The sequence below is a fragment of the Mobula birostris genome, chromosome 28, assembly GCF_030028105.1.
Source record: "Mobula birostris isolate sMobBir1 chromosome 28, sMobBir1.hap1, whole genome shotgun sequence".
Taxonomy (NCBI): Eukaryota; Metazoa; Chordata; class Chondrichthyes; order Myliobatiformes; family Myliobatidae; genus Mobula; species Mobula birostris.
In genome coordinates, this window is record NC_092397.1 from 39,507,769 (window position 1) to 39,535,273 (window position 27,505).

A 27,505-nucleotide genomic window follows, 5' to 3' on the forward strand; every position below is an offset into this window, starting at 1 on the left:
AACCTCAAAGTGTGTATTCTTTCCAGAATCAGAATCAGATTTAATGCCTCTGTCATGAAAGTTGTTAACTTTACGGCAGCTACTACTACTACTATGTCGACTCAAGCCTAGGGGGCCGGCGTCGGGCACGATGACGGACTCTCCACTTCTCCCTCTCCCTCATCAGAGTGTTCAGTTCATCTACATCAGCCATGCCGCAGTCTTCTAGGAGCGTGTTGACCATAGTCTTGGGAGGGCGCCCAGGGTTCATCCTCCCGTGCTTGGGCTCCCATATGATGACTAGGCTGGCAGGTAGCTTGGGGTGACGTAGACAGTGCCCCGCTAGTTGCAGTCTTCTCACCTCGATTTTAGTGGAGAGCATCGGTAGGTTGTTATAGAGCTCAACGTTCATCATGTGCTGTTGCCAACTCACGTCAAGAGCCATCCGGAGCATTCGTGTATAGCAACCATCTAGAGAATTTCGCATAGTCTTGGTGAGGGTCCACGTCTCGCATCCGTACGTGAGAATGGCAGCAGTACAATGAAATACATGATAAATAAATATAGAGAAAAACCTGAGTTACATTGAGTAAATATGTGTCTATTAAATAATTAAGTTAAAATAAGATGTGCAAAAAACCAGAAATAAAAACTAGTGGGGAGGTGTTCATGGGTTCACTGTCCATTTAGAAAACAAATGTCAGAGGAGATGAAGCTGTCCCTGAATCATTGAGTGTGTGTCTGCAGGCTCCTGTACCTCCTCCCTGATAGTAACAATGAGAAGAGGGCATGTCCTGGGTGACAGGGGTCCTTAATAAGGGATGCAGCCTTCCTGGGGCATCAGTCCTTGAAGATGTCTTGGATACTACAGAGGCTAGTACCCATGATAGAGCTGACTAACTTTACAAGTTTTTGCAACTTATCTTGATCTTGTGCAATAGACCCCCCCCTCCTCCACAATACCAGACTGTGGTGCAGCCAGTCAGAATGCTCTCCATGGTACATTTGTAGAAGTTTTCAAGTGTTTTAGTTGATAAACCAAAACTCCTCAACTCCTAATGAAATATAGCTGCTGTCTTGCCTTCTTTATAGCTGCAACAATATGTTGGGACCAGGTTAGGTCCTTGGATATATTGACACTCAGAAACTTGAAGTTACTCACTCTCTCCACTTCTGATCTCTCTGTGAAGATTGGTATGTGTTCCTTTGGCTCACCCTTCCTGAAGTCCGCAATCAGCTCTTTCGCCTGACGTTGAGTGCCAGGTTATTGCTGCGGCACCACTCCACTAGCTGGCATATCTCACTCCTGTACGTCCTCTTGTCACCACCTGAGATTCTACTAACAATGGGTTTAATCATCAGCAAATTTAGAGATGGTATTTGAGCTATGCCTAGCCACCCAGTCATGGGTATAGAGAGAGCAGAGCAGTGGGCTAAACATACACCCCTGAGGTGCGCCAATGTTGATCGTCAGCAAGGTGGAGATATTATTTCCAATCTACACAACTTCTGTTTAGGAAGTTGAGGATCCAGTTGCAAAGGGCCCAGGTTTTGTTGCTTTTTGATCAGGACTGCAGGAATGTTGGTGTGAAATGCTGAGATGTAGTCAATAAACAGCATCCTGAAGTATTTGCATTGTCCAGGTGATCCAAGGCTGTGTGGAGAGCCATTGAGATTGTGTATGCTGCAGACCATTTGCAGCAATAGGCAAATTACAGTGGGTCCAGGTCCTTCCTGAGACAGGTGTTGATTCTAGCCGTGACCAACCTCTCAAAGTATTTCATCACTGGATGATGGTCGTTAAGGCAGCTCACACTGCTGTTCTTGGGCACTGGTATAACTGTTGCCCTTTTGAAGCAGATGGGAACTAGCAGTGAGAGATTGAAAATGTTTTTGAATACATCTACGAGTTGGTCGGCACATGTTTTCAGAGGTTCACCAGTTACTGGGTAATCCATCGGGTCTTGTTGCCTTGTGAGGGTTCACCTGTTGAAAGACTGTTTAGGGAGCAACACACAGCCAAGCACTTTCATATTCTTCATTGGGCTTAATTCCAGAGAATGTTTACTGTCATAGAAGGGGGACGGTTCAGGAACATCTTGAAGATGAGTCAGGGCAAGATGATCATATCCTTACATGACTCTGGGGCAAGATCTTGTCCTCTGTTATATTTCCTGCTATTTCACCCATGTGAGAATGTTTTATCTGAAATGTTTCACAGATTTGCATGCCATCCCATAATAATATTATATTCAGTTCTGATCGTCTCATTATAGGAAGTCTGTGGAAGTTTTAGAGAGGGTGCAGAGACGATTTACCAGGATGCTGCCTGGATTAGAGAGGGTGTAGAGGAGATTTACCAGGATGCTGCCTGGATTAGAGAGGGTGCAGAGGTGATTCACCAGGATGCTGCCTGGATTAGAGAGGGTGTAGAGGAAATTTACCAGGAGACTGCCTGGATTAGAGAGGGTGCAGAGGAGATTTACCAGGATGCTGCCTGGATTAGAGAGGGTGCAGAGGAAATGCACCGGGACGCTGCCTGGATTAGAGAGGGTGCAGAGGAGATTTACCAGGATGCTGCCTGGATCAGAGCGGGTGCAGAGGAGATTTACCAGGATGCTGTCTGGATTAGAGAGCGTGCCTTACAAGGATGGGTTGAGTGAGCTTGGGCTTTTCTCGTTGGAGTGAAGTAGGATGAGAGGTGACTTGATACAGGTGTACAAGATGATAAGAGGTGCAGATCGCTGTGGAGGTGAAGTCATTGGGTACATTTAAATCGGAGGTTGATAGGGTACCAAAGGTTACGGGAAGAATAGGCTTGAGAGGGATAATAAATCAGCCATGATGAAATGGCGGAGCAGACTCGATGGGACCAATGGCCTTATTCTGCTCCGATCTTATGGCCTCTGATGTCTCTGCTGTGGCCTGTTATGCGACCCAATGCAAGTTCGAGGAACTACCCTCACCTTCAATCTGGGACGGCCTACAGAGAGGAGGTGGAAGAGCTTGAGGCCTGGTGTCAGGTAAGTAGCCTTTTCCTCAATGTCAATAAGACAAAGATTCTTCTAGCTATCCTCCTTTCCCTCCCCCCTCCACCTTTTTATTCTGGCATCCTCCCCCTTCCCTTCTAGTCCTGAAGAAGGGTCTCGGCCCAAAGCATCGACTGTTTATTCATTTCGATAGATGGTGGCTGACCTGCATTTCGTGTGTGTTGAAAAGGAGATGGTTATTGACTGCAGGAGGACTCACTCCACTCACACCCCTCTTTATATCTTTGGCACAGTGGTGCAAACTCAGAGCAATTTCAAACTTCTGGGAGTGCACATCTCACATAATCTCTCATGGTCCCAGAACATGTTCCACGCAATCAGGAGAGCTGGATTTTGCAGATCATTCTACAGACACGCAGTGGAGAGCGTGACAGGTCACATTGTACAATAGGTAGTCAAAACCGTCCAGTGTATCAGCTTACCACCATCAGGGACACACAGTACTGAGCAAAAGTCTTCGGTACATATATATAGCTATGAGTTTTGCATAGTTCTGTAGTAATTTTATGTATTGCACTGTACCGCTGCCACAAAAAAAAACAAATTTCATGATGTGTGAGTGATGATAAACCTGATTCTGATATGGGTCTCTGTTGTGGACTGAGAGTGGGAAGGGGGCAGGGAGAGGGGAATCATGGTTGGCAAAAGGGGAAGGGAGAGGGGAGGGAGCAGGAAGCACCAGAGAGACATTCTGTAATGATCAATAAACCAATTGTTCGGAATCCAATGGCCCTGCCTGGTGTCTCAGGGCTGGGTGTGTGTGCATTTGTGCCACCCACACCCCTGGCACTCTTTCTCTGCCACCTGTCCCACACCCCTCTAGTAGTGCTCCACCCTCACCACTCCCAAGAGAATCTTTGCTCCTGCCAGATTTACAAACTCACTCTCTGCTCCACATTGACAAATGCAGTATTTGTGTCTAGGATTTTTGATCAGTGTTGTACATAGAGAAAGGTGCCGGAAAAGGGAACCAATGCCCAGGTGACTAGAATCCACCGTACTCTGTTCCTGTATTCCCACTAAGCTCACCTCTTAAGCAAATTTAATCCTTGTTTCACTAAATGTGGTTCTTAGGATTAGAAAATTCATAGAACACAGAACAGTACAGCACAGGAACAGGCCCTTCAGCCCTCCGTGTATGTGCTGACCTCATTCCACCTGTCTACATCTGATCCAGATCTCTATTCCAGGGGTTCCCAAACTTTTTTTTACGCTGTGGACCAATACCTTTAGGCAAGGGGTCTGTGGACTGCGGGTTGGGAACCCCTGCTCTATTCTCTACTGGTTTGTGCGCCTGCCTAAATCCCTTTTCAATGGCACTATTGTGTCTGCATCCACCACCTCCCCTGGTATCAACAACTCTCGGTATTCAAAAACAAACTTACCCCCAAAATCTCCTTTAAACTTTCCCCCTCTCACCTTAAAACAGTGTTCTTTAGTATTTGACATGTCCATCCTGATCAAAAGACTAACTACCTAGGCCTCTGGTAATTTTATATACTCCTTATTTTATAAGGTCTTTACTCTGTTGTCTTCCCCCTTCCTTTCCAGTCCTGATGAATGCCCTTGGGCCAAAACGTCGACTCTTTATTCCCCTCTGTAGATGCTGCCTGACCTGCTGAGTTTCTCCCGCATTTTGTGTGTGTTGCTGTGGATTTCCAGCATCTGCAGAATCTCTCATGTTTACATTCTCCTATCAGGTTGCCTCAGCCTCCAGCGGCTCCAAGCTTGACCACCTCTCCGTATAAGTATTGTTCTCTAAAGAGGATCTTGGCCCTTTGCTCCGCTGATCTTCTCTTTCAGTGCAGTTCTCCAATGAGACTGTGTGTTTATTTATTTACTGATACAGCATTGAATAGACCCTTCCAGTCCTTCGAGCACTCCCGACAAGCAAACATTCAAAGGTTCATTCATTATCAAAGTATACAACTCGGAAATTCTTCTTCACTAGATAGCCATGAACCCGAGAAAGGAAAGAATGGCGGCAGGACCATCAACTCCCCCCAGATCAAAATATTCTGTTAATTTATTTATAATTATGAATGCTGCTTCTCTGACATTATATGACAGTGATGCTGCCACAAGTAAGTTTTTCAAAGCACCTGTGCATACGTGCACTTGTGTAGAAGACAAACTCGACTTTGGGGTATATAAAACACACCTCTATCAAGTCACTTTTCATCCCTCTTCATTCCAAAGAGAGAAGCCCAAGCTCACTCAAGCCATCTTCAAAAGACATGCCCTCTGTAATGAAAATTGTTTTAAAATTTGTCTGTGTTCTTTCCTGGTTTCACAAAGGAGACACTGCACGTGTGTTAAAACAAAACACCTTATTAAAACTATTACAATTTCAATACATAAAGAAAAACATGTCTACAGTAGTAGCAGTACAGAAATCAAAATAGTACTGATCATCCACTAAGCAAACCGATTTCAGTGTTGGAGGGGGCCACAGATCCGACAACCTTACACGCAGCCTGTTTCCTCTCTCTCTCCAAGTCTAACTCTGACTCAACATACTCTGTCTCTCTCAACGTACAGTTTCCGTATCTTAGCACGAGTCACCAGCCGTGACCAAGTCTAGGACAAACCTGTCTCCCCCTTGAACCAGGAAGGTGCCCCTTTCATGCCCTCCAAAAGCTCTTATCTCCATGCATTTGGGTACCTGCACCTGCACAGTGAACTAACCTTCCCACGAGAAACATATTTTTCACCATTTTCCACTGGTATGTCTGTAGACTTGTACTCCTCTAACTTTCTCAAACCCTTGTTGTAGACTGCTTGTCTTGTACTTTCTCAAAACAACCCCACACCAAGTTAACACTGCTTTGTGTTACAGACTTCCATTTTATTTCAGCATCAGCCAAGGAGGAATCACAGTTAACTCTTTCCTTACACCCTTTCTCTGGGCAGCCTAGTGGTAAATCTCCCCTGCACCCTCTGAAGCTTTCGCATCCTTCCTATAATGAGGCGACCAGAACTGAGCACAATATTCTCAGTGTGGTCTAACCAGGATATTATAGAGGTGCATAACTTGGATCTGTGCAGATCTATATGGACTCGATTTCTTTCCCTCAAGGATGGGACTTCTTGGGGGTGGTGGGGGTGGTCTTGTGGGGACAAAGTCCTGTATTCCCATTGATAAAACAGCCACGATCATGATATGTGGCACTGAGGCACGACTTTTATGGAACGGATTAAAAACACCCACCAGCTCAAGACCAGGTCTCCCATTGAACCATGATCTGCACTGAATAGTCTGTAGCCTCTAGGCCTGGTACATCGCTCACAGCTATTGCTATCAAGCAGGCAGGAGTGTGGGAAAGTATGCCGAGCACGGCACAACATGTGTCTAACATTGTGGTCGGCTGCAATAAAGTTGAAAGTAAATTTATTATCAAAGTACATATGTGTCACCATATACAACCCTGAGATTCATTTTCTTGCAGGCATCCTCAATAAATCTCTAGAATAATCGCCAGAACAGAATCAATGAAAGACCGCACCAACTTGGGCCATTCAGCAAGTATGGACAAGACAACACACTGTGCAAATACAAACAGAATGAAATAATAATAATACATAAATAAGCAATAAATGTTAAGAATATGAGATGAAGAGTCCTTGAAGTCCTGAGAATGTGGGAACTTTTCAATGATGGGCCAAGTGAAGTTGCCCACTCTGGTTGGAGGGCCTGGTGGTTGAGAGGCAGCAATTGTCTCCATCGCTGCCTGGCTGAGACCCATTCAGCTCATACTGGGAAATGAAACTGTACTCTCTGATTCAAGCGGTTCAGCTCAGTTGCCCTGTGAGGTGTTATTTTTAATTTGTGTTGCAGCACGGCAGTCAGAGTGTTGCACAACCCAGGCCAGGGCAAGTTACCAAATAAACCACATGTATGTTTCAAGATGAAAATAGTTCAGACGAGACCCAGCACTTTTCCCACGTCATGTTAGTAAGTCATTTTGTACTTTCTCCCTCTTTAGTTTAGTTTTGTCCAGGACATGGCTGGCAAGGGAAGCATTTCATAAACACGGGAAAGTCTGTAGATGCTGGAAATCCTTGCCAACACACAAAATGCTGGAGGGACTCAGCAGGTCAGGCAGCATCTATGGAAACGAGTAAACAGTCGGTATTTCGGGCTGAGTCCCTTCTTCAGGGTTGGAAAGGAAGGGGGAGGGAATGTTATGTTTTGTAGCTCCAAAACATTGAACCAACTCAAAGGATGACACGAGAGGTCCAACTTCATGTTCACTTTTAAGCAATGTATGCAGAGACACATGGTAGCGTGATGACGCATGCAATTCATTTATTTTTACATATAACCCGTAATTAATTATTTAAAGGAACAACGAATGTTTAATCAGTATATCATGGGTAAAACTCTCCCAGCCATTGAGCACATCTATATGAAGCGTTGCCATCAAAAATCCTCACCACCCAGGCAATGCTCTTTTCTCACTCCTGCCATCAGGTAGAAGGTACAGGTGTCTCAGTACTCGCACCAACAGGTTCAAGAAGAGTTACCACCCTTCAACCATCATAAAAGGGGATAACTACACTCACTTAAGGACATGCTCGTTATTTATGTTGTCCTTTGATCCTGTTGACTGTTCTCTGGATTTGCCTGCAGGAGAAAGAATCACAGATTTGTGTGTGGCATCATATATGTACTCTGATAATAAATTTTACTTTGAACTAATCAACAACATATTTACAAGATTTCTCAAATATTTCTGAAATTTCTGAAATGGTTTTTCACACCATTCTCTGTAAACTCTGCATGACAATTCCAGGAGATCAGCAGTTTCTGAGATACTCAAACATGGCCCCACCAATCATTCCAGGGTCAGAGTCACTTTCGTCACATTTCTTCCCGATTCTGATGTTTGCTCTGAACAACAACTGTTTCAATGGTACTGTGATGTTTTCTATTCGGTGTTTTTGGCTGTTTGTGTGATTTGTTGGTTTTTTTGCATGTTGAGTGTTTGATGCTTTCTCTGAACGAGCCCCATGGTGTTTCTTTGATTTATGGCTGTCTGTGGGAAGACCAATCTCAGGGTTGTATACTGCATACGTACTTTGATAATAAATGTACTTTGAATCTTTAAAATGAATGTTTTGACCATGTCTGCATGCTTTTATGCATTGAGTTGCTGCCACATGATCGGCTGACTGGCCACTGAGTGTATGTCACTATATAAGACCATAAGACATAGGAGCAGAATTAGGCCCTCTGGCCCATCGAGTCTGCTCCGCCATTCAATCATGGCTGATCTTTTTTTCTATCTCCTCCTCAACCCCAGTTCCTGGCCTTCTCCCCATAACCTTTGATGCCATATCCAATCAAGAATCTATCAATCTCTGCCTTAAATACACCAGACGACCTGGCCTCCACAAATTCACCACCCTTTGGCTAAAGAAATTTCTCCATATCTCCATTTTAAAAGGACACCCTTCTATCCTGAAGCTGTGCCCTTGTCCTAGACTCTCCCACGATGAGAAACATTCTTACCACATCTACTCTGTGTCTGGGCCTTTCAACATTTGAAAGGTTTCAATGAGATCCTCCCCTCACCCCTCTGAATTCCAGCTACCTGGCACTCATTTTCTTGCAGGCATTCACTGTAGAACAAAGAAATAGAATAGAAGCAGTGAAAAACTACAAACAAAGACCAATAAATAGTCTAGTAAGGGAAAAGAATTTTAACAAAGATGAAGGTCTCACTCTAAGTAAGAACTAGAATTTGATTATAAACAAGGTGGGACAGTGTGAACCTGATTGGATGAGGACTGACCAATCAGGAGGGATGGACGACGGGGGTATAAATACCGCTGGACATCATCATATATGGCCAGACATCATCCCTGAAGAGGATGGCAGGGTTTGTCATTGAAATGTCAGTTACTATCTATACCTGTACTCGGCTGGAAGTCCGAGAAGAGTTTATTCATCATAGACGCTGGGAAAGCACTAGGTCCTTTTTCAATACTGAGAACATGAGTTATAGAGTCCATGAAAGTGAGGTTGTGGAATCTGTTCAGAGTTGAGGGGAGTGAAGTTATCCATTCTAGTTCAGGAGCCTGATGGTTGTAGGTTAATAGCTCTTCCTGACCCTGGTGGTGTGAGACCCAAGGCTCCTGTACCTCTTACCAGTCTTGGATCGATAGACATACGCCACATGTACCACTTTAAGAAAAGCATACCCTTGCCCGTAATGACCTTAAAATGCATCACTTAGAAGGTAACTGTAAAGATGTGGAAGAGACTTTGAGAAACATCTATAGGTGTGTAGTGGAGAGTATATTAACTGGCTGCATCACGGCCTGGCATGGAAACACCAATGTCCTTGAGTGGAAAATCCTACAAAAAGTAGTGGATTCAGACTCGTCCATCATGGGAAAAGCCCTCCCCACTTGGCACATCTACATGGAGCGTTGTTACAGGAAAGCAGCATCCAACATCAGTGACCTGCACCACCCAGGACATACTCTCTTCTCTCTGCTGCCATCAGGAGGAAGTTACGGGAGCCTCAGGTCCCACACCAGCAGGTTTAGGAGCAGTTATTACCCCTCAACCATCAGGCTCCTGAACCAAAGGGAATAACTTCACTCAACTTCATTTGCCCCATCACTGACATGTTCCTACATCTATGGACTCACTTTAAAAGACATCTCATGTTCTCGATATTTATTGCTTAATTATTTATTATTATTATTTATTTCTTTTTGTAATTGCACAGTTTGTAGGCTTCTTCACAGTGGTTGGACACAAAGTTGGTGCGCTCTTTCATTAATTCTATTATGGTTATTTTTCTATTATGGATTTATTGAGTATGCCTTCAAGAAAATGAATCTCAGGGTTGTAGATGGTGACATATATGCAGTTTGATAATAAATTTACTTTCAACTTTGTCTTAAAGACTTTTTGCACCCCATCACACCACTACACAGTTTAATGTCAATGGCAAAGTCTGCTCAGGAACAGCTTGTCCCCTCTCATGAGGGAGGAGGCTACGTAGCATTGCACAGGATCGAAATAAGCTGCAGAGAGTTGTAAACTCAGTCAGCTCCATCATGGGCACCAGCTTCCCCAGCACCCAGGACGTCTTCAAGGAGCGATGCCTCAAAAAGGCAGCATCCATCATTAAGGACTCACGTCACCCAGGACAGGCCCTCTTCTCATTGCTACCATCAGGGAGGAGGGACAGGAGCCTGAAGACACACACTCAACGATTCAGGAACAGCTTCTTCCCCTCTGACATCTGATCTCTGAATGGACAGTGAACCCATGAACACCACCTCACTAATTTTTCCTCTCTTTTTGCACAACGTATTTAACTTAACTTTTTAAATATATAAAAAGTATACATGCCAGTGATATTGAACTGATTGTGAAATAAATAAGCAATAAATATTGAGAACATGAGATGAATAATCCTTGAAAGTAAGTGTACAGGTTGTGGGAATATTTCAGTGATGGGACAAGTGAAGCTGAATGAAGTGGATTTATCTCCTTTCGTTTGAAAGCCTGATGGTTGAGGGGTAATAATTGTTCCTGACAATTTAAAAAAAAGTGAGTGGTCGGGCAAATACATGACAGATATATTATGTTGATAATTGTGTATTTGTTCACTTTAGTTTGAAATACAATATTATACAACCGGGGCGACTTTATTAATTACAGGAGGTGCCTAATAAAGTGGTCACTAAGTATATGTTTGTAGTTTTCTGCTGCTGTAGCCCATCCACTTCAAGGTTCGACGTGTTGTGTGTTCAGAGACCCTCTTCTGCACACCACTGTTGTAACGTCTGGTTATTTGAGTTACTGTTGCCTTCCTGACAGCTTGAACCAGTCTGGCTATTCTCCTCTGACTTCTCTCATTAAAAAGGTGTTTTCATCCACAGAACTGCCACTCACTGGACTTTTTTTTCTGTTTCTTGCAACGTTCTCTGTAAACTCTAGAGCAGCGGTTCCCAGTCTGGGCTTCATGAACCCCTTGGTTAATCGTAGGGGTCCCTGGCATAAAAAATGTTGGGAACCCCTGCTCTAGAGGCTATTGCGCGCAAAAATAATGGAATGGTGGAGCAGACTCGATGGACTGAATGGCCTAATTCTGCTCCTATGCCATGATCTTATGTAATTGACAGATGCTGGTAAATGTACAAGGGAGGCGATCGTAGAGCTGAGATGCTGAGGAGAGCTGTCCCACAAATAGAGGCAGAGGAATTGTGGTCAATTCCGATAAGGAGAATTTCATTTTATGCAGAGCATTGTAAATCTTCTAATTCATCCAGCACAGTCTTCTCCAAACTAAGTTCAAAGTGAAGTGTACAGTGTGTGTATGGCCTGGTGAAGCTGCAGTCAAATTAATATTACACAAACAACTTTATAATTCACGCTGCTAGACAACAGTGTATTTACTGTACACTTTTAGAGTCAAATCGTCACAGAGTGCAGAAATAGGCCCTTTGGCCCATCTAGACTGTGCCAATCTGCCTAGTCCCAGCAATCATACCTATACAAACTTCTCTTAAATATTGAAATTGAACCCGCATCCACCACTTCTGCAGGCAGCTCATTCCACACTCTCATGACCCTCTGAGTGAAGAAGTTTCCACTCACTTAAACATTTCACCTTTCACCCTTAACCCATGACCTCTAATTCCAGTCCCACCCAACCTCCGTGGAAAAAGCCTGATTGCACTTACCCATCTATAAGTACCTAAGAAAATAGGAGCAGGAGTCGGCCATCTGGCCCGTCAAGCCTGCTCCACCATTCAATAAAATCATGGCTGATCTGACCACTGACTCATCTCCACCTACCTGCCTTTTCCCTATAACCCTTAATTGCCCGACTATGTAAAAATCTACCCAATCTTGTCTTAAATATATTTACTGAGGTAGCCTCCGCTGCTTCATTGGGCAGAGAATTCCACAGATTCACCACCCTCTAGGAAAAGCAGTTCCTCCTCAACTCCGTACATACACCTCATAATTTTGAATATCTCTATCAAATTTCCCCTTCGAAGGAATAAAGACCGAACCTATTCAACCTCAGTTCCCCAAGTCCCGGCAACAACCTTGTCAATTTTCTCTGTACTCTTTCAATCTCATTTACATCTTTCCTGTAGGTAGGTGACCAAAACTGCACATGGTACACCAAATTAGGCCTCACCAATGTCTTAAAAAACTTCAACATAACCTCCCGTCTCCTGTACTCAATACCATTCAAGAGAAAATCTGCAGACGCTGGAAATCCAAGCAACACACACAAAATGCTGGAGAAACTCAGCAGGCCAGACAGCATCTGTTGAAAGGAGTAAACTGTCGGCTGTTCAGCCCAGACCCTTTATCAGGACTGGAGAAAAGGATGACAAATCCGAGTAAGAAGGCAGGTGGGGAGGAAGGAAGGAAGAAGTAAAAGGTAGGTGAAACTGGGAGTGGGGGGGGGAGAGATGAAATAAAGAACTGGGGAGTCGATTGGTAGAAGAGATACAGGGCTGGAGGAGGGGGAATCTGATAGGAGAGGACAGAAGGCCATGGGGAAAAAGGGAAAGGGGAGGAGCACCAGAGGGAGGTGATGGGCAGGTGAGAGAGGAAAAAGGGTAATAGTGAAGGAGAGGAAAGCAATTACCAGAAATTTGAGAAACCGATGTTCTACACAACTCCCTTGTCCATTCGTCCCTCCCCCATAATCTCCCTCCTGGCACTTACCCTTGTAAGCAGAACAAGTGCCACACCTGCCCCTACACCACCTCCCTCACCATTCAGGACCCCAAACAGTCCTTCCAGGTGAGGCAACACTTCACTTGTGAGTCTGTAGGGGTCATCTACTGTACCCAGTGCTCTCGGTGTGGCCTCCTGTATATTGGTGAGACCTGACGTAGATTGGGAGACCGCTTCTCTGAACACCAACACTCTGTCCACCAGAAAAAGCAGGAGCTCCCTGTGGCCACCCATTTTAATTCCACATCTCATTCCCATTCCAATCTGTCAGTCCTTGGCCTTCTCTACAGCCGTGATGAGGGCACACTCAGGTTGGAGGTGCAACACTTTGTATTCCGTCTGGGTAGCCTCCAACCTGATGGCATGAACATTGACTTCTCTAACTTCTGGTAATTGCCCCACCAGCCCTTCACCATTCCACCATTTACATTTCCCTTTCTGACCTTATTTCCTTACCTGCCCATCGCCCTCTCCCTTTCCTGGTTTCACCCATCACCTCCTACCTTGTACTCCTTCATCCCCTCTGACTTCTCATCTTTCTTCTCCAGTCCTGCTGAAGGGTCTTGGTCTGAAACGCTGACAGCTTACTCTTTTCTGTAGATGCTGCCTGGCCTGCTGAGCTCCCCCAGCATTTTTGTGTGTGTTCCTGTACTCAATACTTAGATTTATGAAGGTCAATGTGTCAAAAGCTCTCTTTGCAACACTATCTACCTGCAACACCACTTTCAAGGAATTATGGAGTTGTATTCCCAGATGCCTCTTCTACTGCACTCCTAAGTCGTCCAAATCAACATTTCAACCGTTAACTGAGAAACATTTTCCTTTTCAGGAAGTGTGGATGGACCATTGACTGATTGGTATTTTCTCTCTTTCAGCTAAGGATGAGAGTCCTCTGACTGATTGTGTAAGTACTGATATTTTCTCACAAGTTCCACAAAAAAGCAGTGAAGTTCGCTCGTGCCGGCGAGAGAAGTAATAGCACCTCCAATACATTGTGACATGAAGTTGTTTCTAAAATGTGAAGGGGAGGCCTGATAGATACAAGATGAATTTATTTTTTCAGTTCCCTTTCAAAACAGAGAAGCAGTTTCTCTTCTATCCGAGGCATGCGGGCTTCCCCCCAGAGTCTTTCCTAAAAGGGTGGGAATTCCAATCATGGGGCAGAGTTGCGGGCAAGAAATAGTGGAACTAACTGAGTTGCAGAATAGATAAGAAAAATGAAATACTTTCATTTATAACTTGACTTTGTTTTACTGGCACCTCGCAGAATTCAGGTTGTACCTGACAGTTTTCAGCTTAACCGCCATGATGCGAAATCAGATCTAACAAACCAAACACCAGCCACTGCTGGTCTGCCTGCAAAAGACCATAAGGCATGGGAGCAGACCTGGGCCATTTGCCCCACCGAGTCTGCTCTGCCAGGTCCACTCTATCTAGCCCTTTCAATATTCGATAGATTTCAATGAGATCCTCCCCCGTTCTTCTAAACTTCGGCAGATACAGACACAGCGCCATCAAATGCTCCTCATATGTTAACCCTTTCATTTCAAAGGTTTCAAAGGTACATTTAATGTCAAGAAATGTATGCAATATACATCCTGAAATGTTTTTTCTTCACAACCATCCACGAAAACAGAGGAGTACCCCAAAGAATGAATGACAGTTAAATGTTTGAACCCCAAAGTCCTTGCCCCCCCAGCTTCTCTCTCTCCCGCACGTAAGTGGCAGCAAGCAACAATGCCCCCCCCCACCAGCAAAAAAATGCATCGTCACCCACCACCGAGCGTGCAGCAAAAACAACAGCAAAGACACAGACTTGCAGTACTCCAAAGACTACACATTCACCTGGTATTCGACTTACCACAGGTTCTCTCTCTCTCTCCCTAATAAGGGAGAACGAGGTGTCTCCGTTTCACAGCGAGAGGGGAGACATAACAAACAACTCGCTGGTTTACGATGTTAGAAGTCCGTTGCATCGCTTCTTCTGAGCTCTATGCCCAAAGATCTCAGGTCTCTGGCTACACAGCCAACGATGTTCCAGCTCCCACAACACACCGGTCCGGGACACCGACCTTCGATCCGCCCGTCTCCAGAGCCCCGAGATCCTAGGCCTCCAAAGGCGAGCTGAACTCTTAGGCCCGCCCTTAGCATGGCGGTTAACGGCCAGACGTGACACCCCGAGAGTGGGTCCCATTCCCGCAAAGAACTGGTCAGCGTGTAACTCCAGGTCAGGATCTTCAGAAGGGAAAAATAGAGGTATTAAAGATGGAAATGGAGCTGTTTCCAAAGATGCACGCAAAGGAGTCGCCGTTTAGTGCCATCTTGACTAAGGGATTATTCTCCTGAACCTCCTCTGGACCCTCTCCAATGCTTTCTCATCTTGGTTTCCACCAGGCAACCATCCTCAGGACTCACGTCACCGGTTACAGGATTGTATATGGTGACATATATGTAATTTGATAATAAATTTGCTCTGAATGCCTTGCGATTTTGAAACTTAACAGTAAGAACATAGAACAGGGGGATCTGGGAGTACAGATCCATAATTCCTTGAAAATGGCATCACGGGTAGATAGGGTTGAAAAGAGAGCTTTTGCCACGTTGGCCTTCGTGAATACAGGTTCGAGTACAGAAGTTGGGATGTTATGTTGAAGTTGTATAAGATGTTAGTGAGGCCTAATTTGGAGTACTGTGTGCAGTTCTGATCACCTACCTATAGGAAAGATTGAAAGAGTACAGAGGAAAATTACAAGGGCGTTGCCAGAACTTGAGGATCTAGTTGTAGGGAAAGGTCAAATAGGTTCGGACTTTATTCCTGGGAGCGTAGGAGAATGAGGGGAGAGTTGATAGAGGTATGCAAAATTATGAGGGGTATAGGGAGGGTAGCAGGCTTTTTCCACTCAGGTTGGGTGAGAGTGGAACTAGAGGTCATAGGTTACGGGTGAAAAGTGAAATGTTTAACGGGAACCTGAGGGGGAACTTCTTCACTCCTAGATGGTGCGAGTATGGAGCGAACTGGAGCTGCCAGGGGAAGTGGTGGGTGTGGCTTCGATTGCAGCATTTCGGACAGGTAATGGATGGGAGGGGTGTGGAGGTTTATGATCCAGGATCGGGTTCATGGGAGTAGGCAGAATAATAGTTTGCACAGACAAAAGGCCTGTTTGAGTTCTGTGGTGTTCTATGACTGACTCTGCAGGATAATGGCCTGGTTTTTTTCTCATTAACTCCTGGCTCTTGGAATATCTTTCTGTGCTTTGCAAAACACCCCCCCCCCAACAACTTCTGCTGTGGGTACATCTTGTTTAAATAGCTCAAAGTGCAGAGGTGGCTCCGTGTTTCAACCTCTTGCTTTCATTTTGCAGAGCCTTGCCGAGAATTTGACCGGAGAGGCAGTGGCCACAGTGGCGAACGGAGCGAAGAAGAAGGAAGTAGAGAAGTCACAGTTGCAGCGGAGCAGGAAAAGGTCAGTGACCCTGAAATCAGCGCCGAGAAACAGGCCCTTTAGCCCATCCTGACCATTCAAGTCCAATCTCTGGTGCATGAACCCACTTTGCATACGATCTGCAAACAGGACGTGTAATCCCTTCCAGAACCCTGACCCCGTTTCTAATACCATTGTGAAAGAACTTTCGTTACAACTGGTAAAACATCAAGAACTTGCATTTGTGTAACTCTTTTAGTAAAATGTCTGAAGGCATTTCACCTCCTTGTTCAACAGGTACATTTAATGTCAGAGAAATTATACAATGTACATCCTGAAATTCTTTTTCTTTGCAAACATCCACGAAAACAGAGGAGTGCCCTGAAGAATGAATGACAGTTAAATGTTAGAACCCCAAAGCACCCCCCCAGCTTAGAGAGAATAATATGAGGCAGTGAACATTTCAAATCATAAAGTTCAAAGTTTGAGGTAAATTTATTATCAAAGTGCGTGTATGTTAACATATACCACCTTGAGATTTATTTATTTATTTATTGAGCTGCAGTGTGGGACAGTCCTTCTGGCCCTTTGAGCTGTGGCTATGAGCAATCCCCTGATTTACCCTTAGCCTAATCATGGGAGAATTTACAATGACCAGTTAACCTACCAACCGATACATCTTTGGACTGTGGGAAGGAACTAGATCACCCAGGGAACGGGGAGAGTGGACAAACTCCTGACAGGAATTGAAACTGGGTTGCCTGCTGTAAAGCGTTGTGCTAACTACTACACTACAGTGACCTGTCTGTCTTATCGGCAGTCAGAGTAGAACAGTGAAATGGAGTGGAATCAATGAAAGGCCACACACAAACGAAGAGTGACAAACAACCGGTGTGCAAAGGAAGATAATCTGTGCACATACAATAAACAGCACCCTAAATAATCAATAAATAAATAATACTGAGCTCATGAGCTGTGAGTGAAAGTGAGTCTGTAGGTTGTGGAATTGGTTCAGTGTTGAATTGAGTCAGGTCACCCACGCTGGTTCAGGAGCCTGATGGTTCTGAACCTGGAGGTGTGGGACCTCGAGCTCCTGTGCCTGCCTCCTGAAGGCAGCAGCATGATGGGAGCATGGTTTTAGTTCTGTCTTGATTTCACTGAAGGGCTGCGACAGGCTTCCTATCACCTCAGTGGAGATAAGCAGCCATGGAAAACACTGGCAGGGATAAAAGATGGCGACTTTGTCCAGATGTTGAGAGACGGCCATTTTAGAATCAGAATCAGAACTGTGTTTATCTTCACTGAAGTGAAATCTGTTGCTCTTTGGCAGCAGGACAGTGCAACGCAAATAACAGTTACAGTAAGAACTATAGAAAAAGTAAATAGTGCAAAGAGAGAGCAAACTGGTGAGGTACAGAACTGTGCAACAGTCTATATATTGTACATCGCCAGGGCGACTGAAACTCTTGCACAGTACTGTAGTAATTTTATGTATTGCACTGTACCACTGCCACAAAAAAAAACAAATTTCATGACATATGTAATGATCAATTACAACAGATAATAGGTGCAGGAGTAGGCCATTCGGTCCTTTGAGCCAGCACCGCCATTCACTGTGATCATGGCTGATCATCCACAATCAGTATCCAGTTCCTGCCTTATCCCCATAACCTTTGATTCCACAATCTTTAAGAGCTCTATCCATCTCTTTCTTGAAAGCATCCAGAGACTTGGCCTCCACAGCCTTCTGGGGCAGAGCATTCCACGTATCCACCACTCTCTGGGTGAAAAATTCTGCAATGACCTTCTGTAATGATCAATGAGCCAATTGTTTGGAATCAAATTACCTTGCCTGGTGTCTCAGGGCTGGGTGTGTCTGTACTCACCCCGACACTCCTTCTCTGCCCCCTGTCCCTCACCCCTCCCACGGTGCCCCACCCTCACCATCCCCAACATCCTTTGCTCCCACCAGATTTACAAACTCACTCTCTGCTCCACATTGACAAATACAGTACTGTGCAAAAGTCTTAGGCAAATACAAAAGTGCTGAAGACTTTTGCATTGTAGTGTTTCTGGGTTCATGGACCATTTGGAAATCTGATGGTGGAGGGGAAGAAACTATTCAAAAGCACTGAGTGTGTGTCTTCTGGCTCCTGTACCTCCTCCCCAATGGTAATAACAAGAAGAGGGCATGTACCAGACGGTGAGGGTCGTTCTTGAAGATGTCGTCGATGGTGAAGGAGGTTCTGCCCATGATGGAGCTGGCCCTGTCTACAACTCTCGGCAGCTTTTGTCGGTCCCGTGCTTTGGAGCCTCCATTGCAGAATGCTCTCCACGGTACAGCTGTAGAAATTTGCAAGAGTCTTTGTTGACATACCAAATCTCCTCAAGCTCCTGATGAAGTGTTGCCACAATGTGCCCTCTTCCTGACTGCATGGATATGTTGGGCCCAGGATATATCCTCAGAGATGTTAACACCAGGAACTTGAAACTGCTCACCCTTTCCACTGCTGACACCTCGAAGAGGACTGGTGTGCGTTCCCTCGACTTCCCCTTCCTGAAGTCCACAATCAATTCCTCATTTTTACTGATGTTGAGTGCAGGGTTGTTGTGACACCACTCAACCAGCCTGATCTGTCTCTCGCGTAATTCTGCCAACGACAGTTGTTCCATTGGCAAATTTATAGAATGCGTTTAATCTGGCCAGGCACAGCTAAGCTCTGAACATCACATCAGATGTTCTTTGGCAGAGTCCTAAACATCGATTAGGAAGGAAGTTTGTGGTTTTTCACTACCTTGAATGGTTGCTCTCAGCAACCATCAAAATTGGGGAGTGTGCAATGCCGGTGGGCAGTCTATTAGTACATATAGCAGAGACAAGATGTAAGATGTAGCAGAGGTACTGCAAGATGGCACCAGCAAACAACAAGACCAACAGCGACGTCCTGCTGACAGTACACAAAACTACTTCTTTTACTGTGATCTACATTTTGATGGTGAGTTTGGGGCCACCCACACCAATTAAGCGATCTGGTGCCTTGCTGTCTCTGAGGGAGTTCGGTGAGGTTTGGAGAGAAGTGTACGGTCCCAAGGCCTGGAAACCTGGAGACAGGCCCATGATCGACTCCATTGCTTCTCTTCGGCTGAGGTGTCCAGAGTGAGAGTCCATGATCGACACCATTGCTTCTCTCTGATTGAGACGTTGAGGATGTCTGGTTTATTGATCATTACAGAATGTCTCTCTGGTGCTTCCCGCTCCCGCCCCTCTCCCTTCCCCTTTTCCCAACCATGATTCCCCTCTCCCTGCCCCCTTCCCACTCTCAGTCCACAATAGAGATAGATAGATAGACATACTTTATTGATCCCGAGGGAAATTGGGTTTCATTACAGTTGCACCAACCAAGAACAGAGTATAAATATAGCAATATAAAACCATAAATAATTAAATAATAATATGTCAATTATTATTATGCCAGATGGAAATAAGTTCAGGACCAGCCTAATGGCTCAGAGTGTCTGACCCTCCAAGGGAGGAGTTGTAAAGTTTGATAGCCACAGGCAGGAATGACTTTCTATGACGCTCAGTGTTGCATCTCGGTGGAATGAGTCTCTGGCTGAATGTACTCCTGTGCCCACCCAGTACATTATGTAGCGGATGGGAGACATTGTCCAAGATGGCATGCAACTTGGACAGCATCCTCTTTTCAGACACCACCGTCAGAGAGTCCAGTTCCATCCCCACAACATCACTGGCCTTACGAATGAGTTTGTTGATTCTGTTGGTGTCTGCTACCCTCAGCCTGCTGCCCCAGCACACAACAGCAAACATGATCGCACTGGCCACCACAGACTCGTAGAACATCCTCAGCATCGTCCGACAGATGTTAAAGGACCTCAGTCTCCTCAGGAAATAGAGACGGCTCTGACCCTTCTTGTAGACAGCCTCAGTGTTCTTTGACCAGTCCAGTTTATTGTCAATTCGTATTCCCAGGTACAAACTATTGGTAATCCTCCACCATGTCCACATTGACCCCCTGGATGGAAACAGGGGTCACCTGTTTAGCTCTCCTCAGGTCTACCACCAGCTCCTTAGTCTTTTTCACATTAAGCTGCAGATAATTCTGCTCACACCATGTGACAAAGTTTCCCACCGCAGCCCTGTACTCAGCCTCATCTCCTCTGCTGATGCATCCAACTATGGCAGAGTCATCAGAAAACTTCTGAAGATGACAAGACTCTGTGCAGTAGTTGAAGTCCGAGGTGTAAATGGTGAAGAGAAAGGGAGACAAGACAGTCCCCTATGGAGCCCCAGTGCTGCTGATCACTCTGTCGGACACACAGTGTTGCAAGCACACGTACTGTGGTCTGCCAGTCAGGTAATCAATGATCCATGACACAGGGAAGCATCCACCTGCATCGCTGTCAGCTTCTCCCCCAGCAGAGCAGGGCGGATGGTGTTGAACGCACTGGAGAAGTCAAAAAGCATGACCCTCACAGTGCTCGCTGGCTTATCCAGGTGGGCATAGACACAGTTCAGCAGGTAGACAATGGCATCCTCAACTCCTGTTCGGGGCTGGTAGGTGAACTGGAGGGGGTCTAAGTGTGGCTAACCATAGGCCGGAGCTGCTCCAGAACAAGTCTCTCCAGGGTCTTCATGATGTGGGAGGTCAATGCCACCAGTCTGTAGTCATTGAAGCCGCTGGGGCACGGCGTCTTCGGCACAGGGACGAGGCAGGATGTCTTCCACAGCACAGGAACCCACTGGAGCCTCAGGTTCAGGCTGAAGACTTGGTGAAGTACTCCACACAGCTTGGGGGCACAGGCTATGACCCAGATCAGAATCAGGTTTATCATCACTCACATATGTCAAGAAATTTGTTTTTTGTTGCAACTGCAGTACAATGCAATGCATAAAATTATGACAGTACTGTGCAAAAGTCTTAAGTACCCTAGCTATATATATGTGCTGATGACTTTTACACAGTACTGTATGTCTCGGGTTAACGTCCCTCTGAATCTTGTCTGGTCACAGTACATATACAGGCCTTTCGGCCCATCTAGTCGGTGCCATACTACAGTGCTGCCACATCCCATTGTTCCTGCGGTGTGACATTCTAGTCTAATGTTGTTTTGTTGGTGACCGTGCAGTAGGGTCCCTGTAGCCTGGAGTCCTGACGCAGCTACTTTCCCCATCAGCAGGGGGTTGCTGCATGCTTGCATACACACCCCAAGCAGAAGGAAGGGGAAGGGGAAGGGATCAATAAATCTCTGATTCTTGTTTATTCTGAAAGGGCGAGGAGTGCCACTGACATCAATGATAAAGAGCACATGAACGACTCAAGCAAGGCAGGCAGGAAGAAGAGACAGGTGAGCATGTATTTTCACTCATCCCTGCAGCAAAGCACGATGAGAGGCGATTTGATAGAGGTGTACAAGATGGCAAGAGGTACCGATTGAGTGGGCAGCCAGAAACTTTTTCCCAGTGTGGAAACAGCTGTAATTATAAGGTGATTGGAGGAAAGTATAGGGGGATTTTCAGAGGTGCAGAAGTCTGAAATATATATTGCTAGGGTGCCTAAGACTTTTGCACAGTACTGCAGTAATTATATGTTTTGCACTGTACTGCTGCTGCCAAAAAACAAATTTTGTGACATATGTCAGTGATGATAAACCTGATTCTGATCTGGGTCAGAATAAACCAATTGTTTGGAATCAAATATCCTTGCCGGGTGTCTCAGGGCTGGGTGTGTCTGACACTCCTTCCCTGCCCCCTGTCCCTCACCCCTCCCACAGTGCCCCACCCTCTCCATCCCCAACATCCTGTGCTCCCGCCAGATTTACAAACTGGCTGTCCGCTCCACGTTGACAAATACCGTTCTGTGTAAAGGTCTCAGGCACCCTGGCTGTATGAATGCGTCTGAGACTTTTGCATCGTACTGTTTAGCACAGTAACAGGCCTTTCCGGCCCAACGAGCCGGCGCTGCCCAGTTACACCTGTGTGACCGGTTAACCTTCTGACTGGTAAGTCTCTGAGACGTGGGAGGAAGCTGGAGCACCAGAGGAATCAGTCACGGGAAGAATGTACAAACTCCTTACAGGCAGTGATGGGAATTGAACCTGGCACTGGCACTGTAAACTACTACGGTACCCATCCACTCCTCAAATCCTCTTACCCCTTACCTTAAATCTGCTTGTAGATGCCTCCACTGTGGGGAGACGTTTGCTACTGTCTCATTATATTTTACACCACTAAACCTCTACCACTCCAAGGAAAACAAGTCCAGCTTTTCCAGTCTCTCAGGCAGACGTACGCAGTCATCCACCCAGTGTTGTAGAAATTGATACCACATACCTCCAGCTCTAATATTCTGTTAACAAGAGATTTTGCAGATGCTGGCAATCCAGAGCAATGCACACAAAATACTGGAGGAGCTCAGCAGGTTAGGCAGTATCTAAGGAGGGGAATAAGCTGTCAACGTTTCGGACCAAGACCTTGATGAAGGGGCTCAGCCCATCGACTGTTTACTCCTCTGCATGGATACTGCCTGAACTGTTGAGTTCCTCCAACATTTTGTGTGTGTTACTCATATTCTTTGATGTGTCGAGGTGAAGACACGTCTCTACCAAAGGAGGTGTAAGGTGCTCCTTCCCTCCGCTGGCCTGCAGGTCACCCTTGGGCAGGTGTAGCACCTGCTTAGCCCCCGATCAGGGTCACGTGAAACCGTGGGAGCAGGTGGTGGATGGTCGTATGAGCAGCCAGTCCTGGTTATGTGACCACTGATACCAGGCAGACAATCCCTGAAGAGTATTGATCATGGCTGGGGTCACCCGTCTGGTGAAGACATTGCCCAGAAGACAGCAATGGCAAACCACCTCTGTGGAAAAATTTGCCAAGAACAATCATGGTCATGGACCATGTTCGCCCACTTCATACGACATGGCACAGAATGGTGATGAAGATTCATATTCTGTTTCCCAGCCAATGAAATTAGGTACCCATTCCTGATGAAGGGTCTTGACTATCCAGTCCCCTCCATAATTGCTGCCCAACCCGCTGAAGTCCTCTGGTAGGTACCTTTTGTGTGATTTCTAGCGTCTTCAGTCCTTGCGTCTAGGCTCTGGAGTATCTGATGTGCATTCTTCATTACATTTTTTTTAGCCTGTACTGCCACCTCCGGGTGTACCTGGAAACTGTACACCGAGATCCCACTATTCCCCTGTGCTCGTTCAAGCCCAACATTCATCCTGCATGTCCCGTCCTGGCTGTGCTCACACCACACTTCCCAGGGTTAAGGTCCATCTCCCTTCATTCAGCCCATCGTACTGACTTGCTAGTGTTGCCCAATAAACAAGCCACAAGAGGGGCAACACACGCAAGATGCTGGAGGAACTCAACAGGTCAGGCAGCGTCTATGGAGGGGAATTCTCCCTCACATCACCACCCGCACACTAAGGGGAGCCGTTTACAGTGACCAATTAACCCACCAACCCTGCACGTCGTGGGGATGTGGGAGGAGAGGGGAGCACTTGGGGGAATCATAGAGAGAACGTGGGAACTCCATGCGGACAAGGCTCGAGGCTGGATTCTGATGTTTTTAATCCAAGGTTCTTTTGGAACTCAGGAAAGAGGCACAAAATTTTTTGCTTTACAACCGATAATAAAGCAAAGAGAATTGGAAACGTACGTGGAGATGCAAAAGTCTAGTAGTTAATACAAACAACAGGAAAGGCTTGTTTGTAGGTTGTTCGCCCAGCCCAGAGTTTAGCTCACAAACCTTCCGTCACCAGCGAAGGTGATGACACCATCAGTGCGCAATTGAGTATTGTTTCTGCCGAGTTTATATTAGTCTGATTCATTGTTCTGATTGGTTGGCTGTCGTACCGGCTGCTAGTCTCCGCTTGGTCCCAGCCAATCGGAGAGGTGAGTAATATCCACTGGCCCACATCCCTGGTTATAGGTCATTGTGACCATTGGTTCCCCGGGTGTCCACAGCTCACCCCTCAGCCCTGAACCAATCAGAGCGACTTCGACCAATATAAACGTGAGCACTCAGCAGAAACAGCACTCAACTGTGCACTGATGAGGTCAGCTCGCCCGGTGACAAAGTGTTTGCGACCTAACCTCCAGGTTCAGCAAACGATCCAACAAGCAAGCAGCCAACCCGAGCTAGCCATCTTCTCTTTCATTTCAAACGGAATCAGAATCGGGCAACACACATCAAAGTTGCTGGTGAACGCAGCAGGCCAGGCAGCATCTCTGGGAAGAGGTACAGTCAACGTTTCAGGCCGAGACCCTTCGTCAGGACTACACTGAAGGAAGAGTTAGTAAGGGATTTGAAAGTGGGAGGGGGAGGGGGAGATCTGAAATGATTGGAGAAGACAGGAGGGGGAGGGATGGAGCCAAGAGCTGGACAGGTGATTGGCAAAGGGGATATGAGAGGTCCGGGGAGAAAGACAAGCGGGGGGGAACCCAGAGGATGGGCAAGGGGTATAGTCAGAGGGACAGAGGGAGAAAAAGGAGAGTGAGAGAAAGAATGCGTGTATAAAAATAAATAACGGATGGAGTACGAGGGGGAGGTGGGGCATTAGCGGAAGTTAGAGAAGTCGATGTTCATGCCATCAGGTTGGAGGCTACCCAGACGGAATATAAGGTGTTGTTCCTCCAACCTGAGTGTGGCTTCATCTTTACAGTAGAGGAGGCCGTGGATAGACATGTCAGAGTGGGAATGGGATGTGGAATTAAAATGTGTGGCCACTGGGAGATCCTGCTTTCTCTGGCGGACAGAGCGTAGGTGTTTAGCAAAGCAGTCTCCCAGTCTGCGTCGGGTCTCGCCAATATATAGAAGGCCACATCGGGAGCACCGGACGTGGTATATCACCCCAGCTGACTCAGGCGAAGTGTCGCCTCACTTGGAAGGACTGTCTGGGGCCCTGAATGGTGGTAAGGGAGGAAGTGTAAGGGCATGTGTAGCACTTAATCCGCTTACAAGGATAAGTGCCAGGAGGGAGATCAGTGGGGAGGGATGGGGGGGGACGAATGGACAAGGGAGTCATGTAGGGAGCGATCCCTGCGGAAAGCGGGGGGGGGGAGGGAAAGATGTGCTTAGTGGTGCAGACTGGGAGACTGCTTTGCTGAACAAGTGCTACACATGCCCTTACACTTCCTCCCTTACCACCATTCAGGGCCCCAGACAGTCCTTCCAAGTGAGGCGACACTTCGCCTGAGTCAGCTGGGGTGATATACCGCGTCCGGTGCTCCCGATGTGGCCTTCTATATATTGGCGAGACCCGACGCAGACTGGGAGACTGCTTTGCTAAACACCTACGCTCTGTCCGCCAGAGAAAGCAGGATCTCCCGGTGGCCACACATTTTAATTCCACATCCCATTCCCATTCTGACATGTCTATCCACGGCCTCCTCTACTGTAAAGATGAAGCCACACTCAGGTTGGAGGAACAACACCTTATATTCCGTCTGGGTAGCCTCCAACCTGATGGCATGAACATCGACTTCTCTAACTTCCGCTAATGCCCCACCTCCCCCTCGTACTCCATCCGTTATTTATTTTTATACACGCATTCTTTCTCTCACTCTCCTTTTTCTCCCTCTGTCCCTCTGACTATACCCCTTGCCCATCCTCTGGGTTCCCCCCTTCCCCCTTTTCCTTCTCCCTAGGCCTCCTGTCCCATGATCCTCTCGTATCCCCTTTTGCCAATCACCTGTCCAGCTCTTGGCTCCATCCCTCCCCCTCCTGTCTTCTCCTATCATTTTGGATCTCCCCCTCCCCCTCCAACTTTCAAATCTCTTACTCACTCTTCCTTCAGTTAGTCCTGACGAAGGGTCTCGGCCTGAAACCCCGAATGTACCTCTTCCTACAGATGCTGCCTGGCCTGCTGCGTTCACCAGCAACTTTATGTGTGTTGCTTGAATTTCCAACATCTGCAGAATTCCTGTTGTTTGCGGAATTAGAATCAGGTTTATTATCACTGGCATGTGATGTGAAAAGACGAACGGATAAAGATTAACGATGGCAGGGCAACGTGTTCAGTTCTTTTTATACCATATCAAAGGCATTCCATTCAAGTATGTAGATAAAAGTCAATGAATCAGATAGCCCCTATTCAAATAATGCAATACCAAGAGAAGTCAGGTTGAAATCGGCAAGGGTGTGCCTCCTGCCTGCATTTGACCAGTCTCCCTCCCCCTCTCCCTCTCACTGACTGCTGCCGGAGGAAGGTGCAGGAGTCTTGGATCCCACGCCACGGGGTTTGATTGGTTCAGCTGTGGCTGTGGACTCTGGCTCATGTGTTTCTGATTTTTGGTTAATCTTATTTTTTGCTAGTTTGCGTGATTTGGTTGCGGCGTTTCGGAGTGGACTGGCTTTGTGGCCTGAAATCACAGCGCTAAACTGAACACTTCCCGATTGCTTCCAGGGCTCTGTGGTTCAATGTTTCATGTCCTGGGTGGCATTTGCTTTTTTTTTTTACCATTTGTGCGATTTGTTCCTTTTTCTTTGAACGGGTTCGATTGTCTTGTGGCTGCCTGAGACAGGACGAATCTCAGAGTTATATTCTGTATACATGCTTTGATAATAAATGTATTTTGAACCTTTGGAAGGACAACAGGCTGGTGATTAGGAGAGCCAATGGAAGTTACCCATGGGGAGGTTTGAGTACAGCGGCTAGGAAATCCTTTTTCACTGTACGGGGCCTTGGTGAAACCACACCTGGTGTATTGCAGTGAACACAGGAGACTGCAGACGCTGGAGTCTGGAACAACAAGCAATCTGCTGGAGGAACTGAGTGGGTCGGGCAGCATCTGTTGGGAGAGAGGAATGTTTCATCTCCACCCAAAACGTCAACAATTCCTCCCCCCCCCCCCCGACCCCAACTGCTGCTCATCCTGCTGAGTAACTTCTGCAAGGTGTTGGTTGCCCACAAGGTATAGTGTTCTGGTCTCCTTAATTAAGAAAGGAAGTACTTGCCAAAGGGGAAGCCTTACGAAGAACCGTCCAGGTTTGCCGCAGCAAGAGAGAGTGAGCAGACTGGGACCTTATCAGATGTCATCGAAACTTTTTGAGTTCTTGAAATGTGTGGCGGGCCGTGTGCAAGAAGGTTGCTTCAACATAAACCTGGAGAAATACTCACAAAATTCTGGAGGAACTCAGCAGGTCAGGCAGCATCTATGGAGAGGAATAGACAATTGATGTTTCATCAGGACTGGAAAGGAAGGGGGCAGGAACCAGAATGGGGGAGTTGTGTGGAATACAACCTGGCCAGGTGATAGGTGAGACCAGGTGAGGGGGAAGGTGGGTAAGTGGGGGA

At 46.4% G+C, this 27,505-nt stretch overlaps 1 protein-coding gene across 2 annotated transcripts in view; it reads left to right on the top strand.

The window, feature by feature from the left end:
- The window catches only part of LOC140189091 (uncharacterized), an 87,601-nt gene that overhangs the window by 42,316 nt on the left and 17,780 nt on the right, over positions 1-27,505 (top strand). For both annotated transcript variants that reach the window (XM_072245792.1, XM_072245791.1), the window contains exons 6-8: positions 13,635-13,663; positions 16,122-16,222; positions 21,472-21,547. In XM_072245792.1, the coding sequence (XP_072101893.1) occupies positions 13,635-13,663; positions 16,122-16,222; positions 21,472-21,547 (206 nt within the window). The remainder of the gene's footprint in view (positions 1-13,634; positions 13,664-16,121; positions 16,223-21,471; positions 21,548-27,505) is intronic.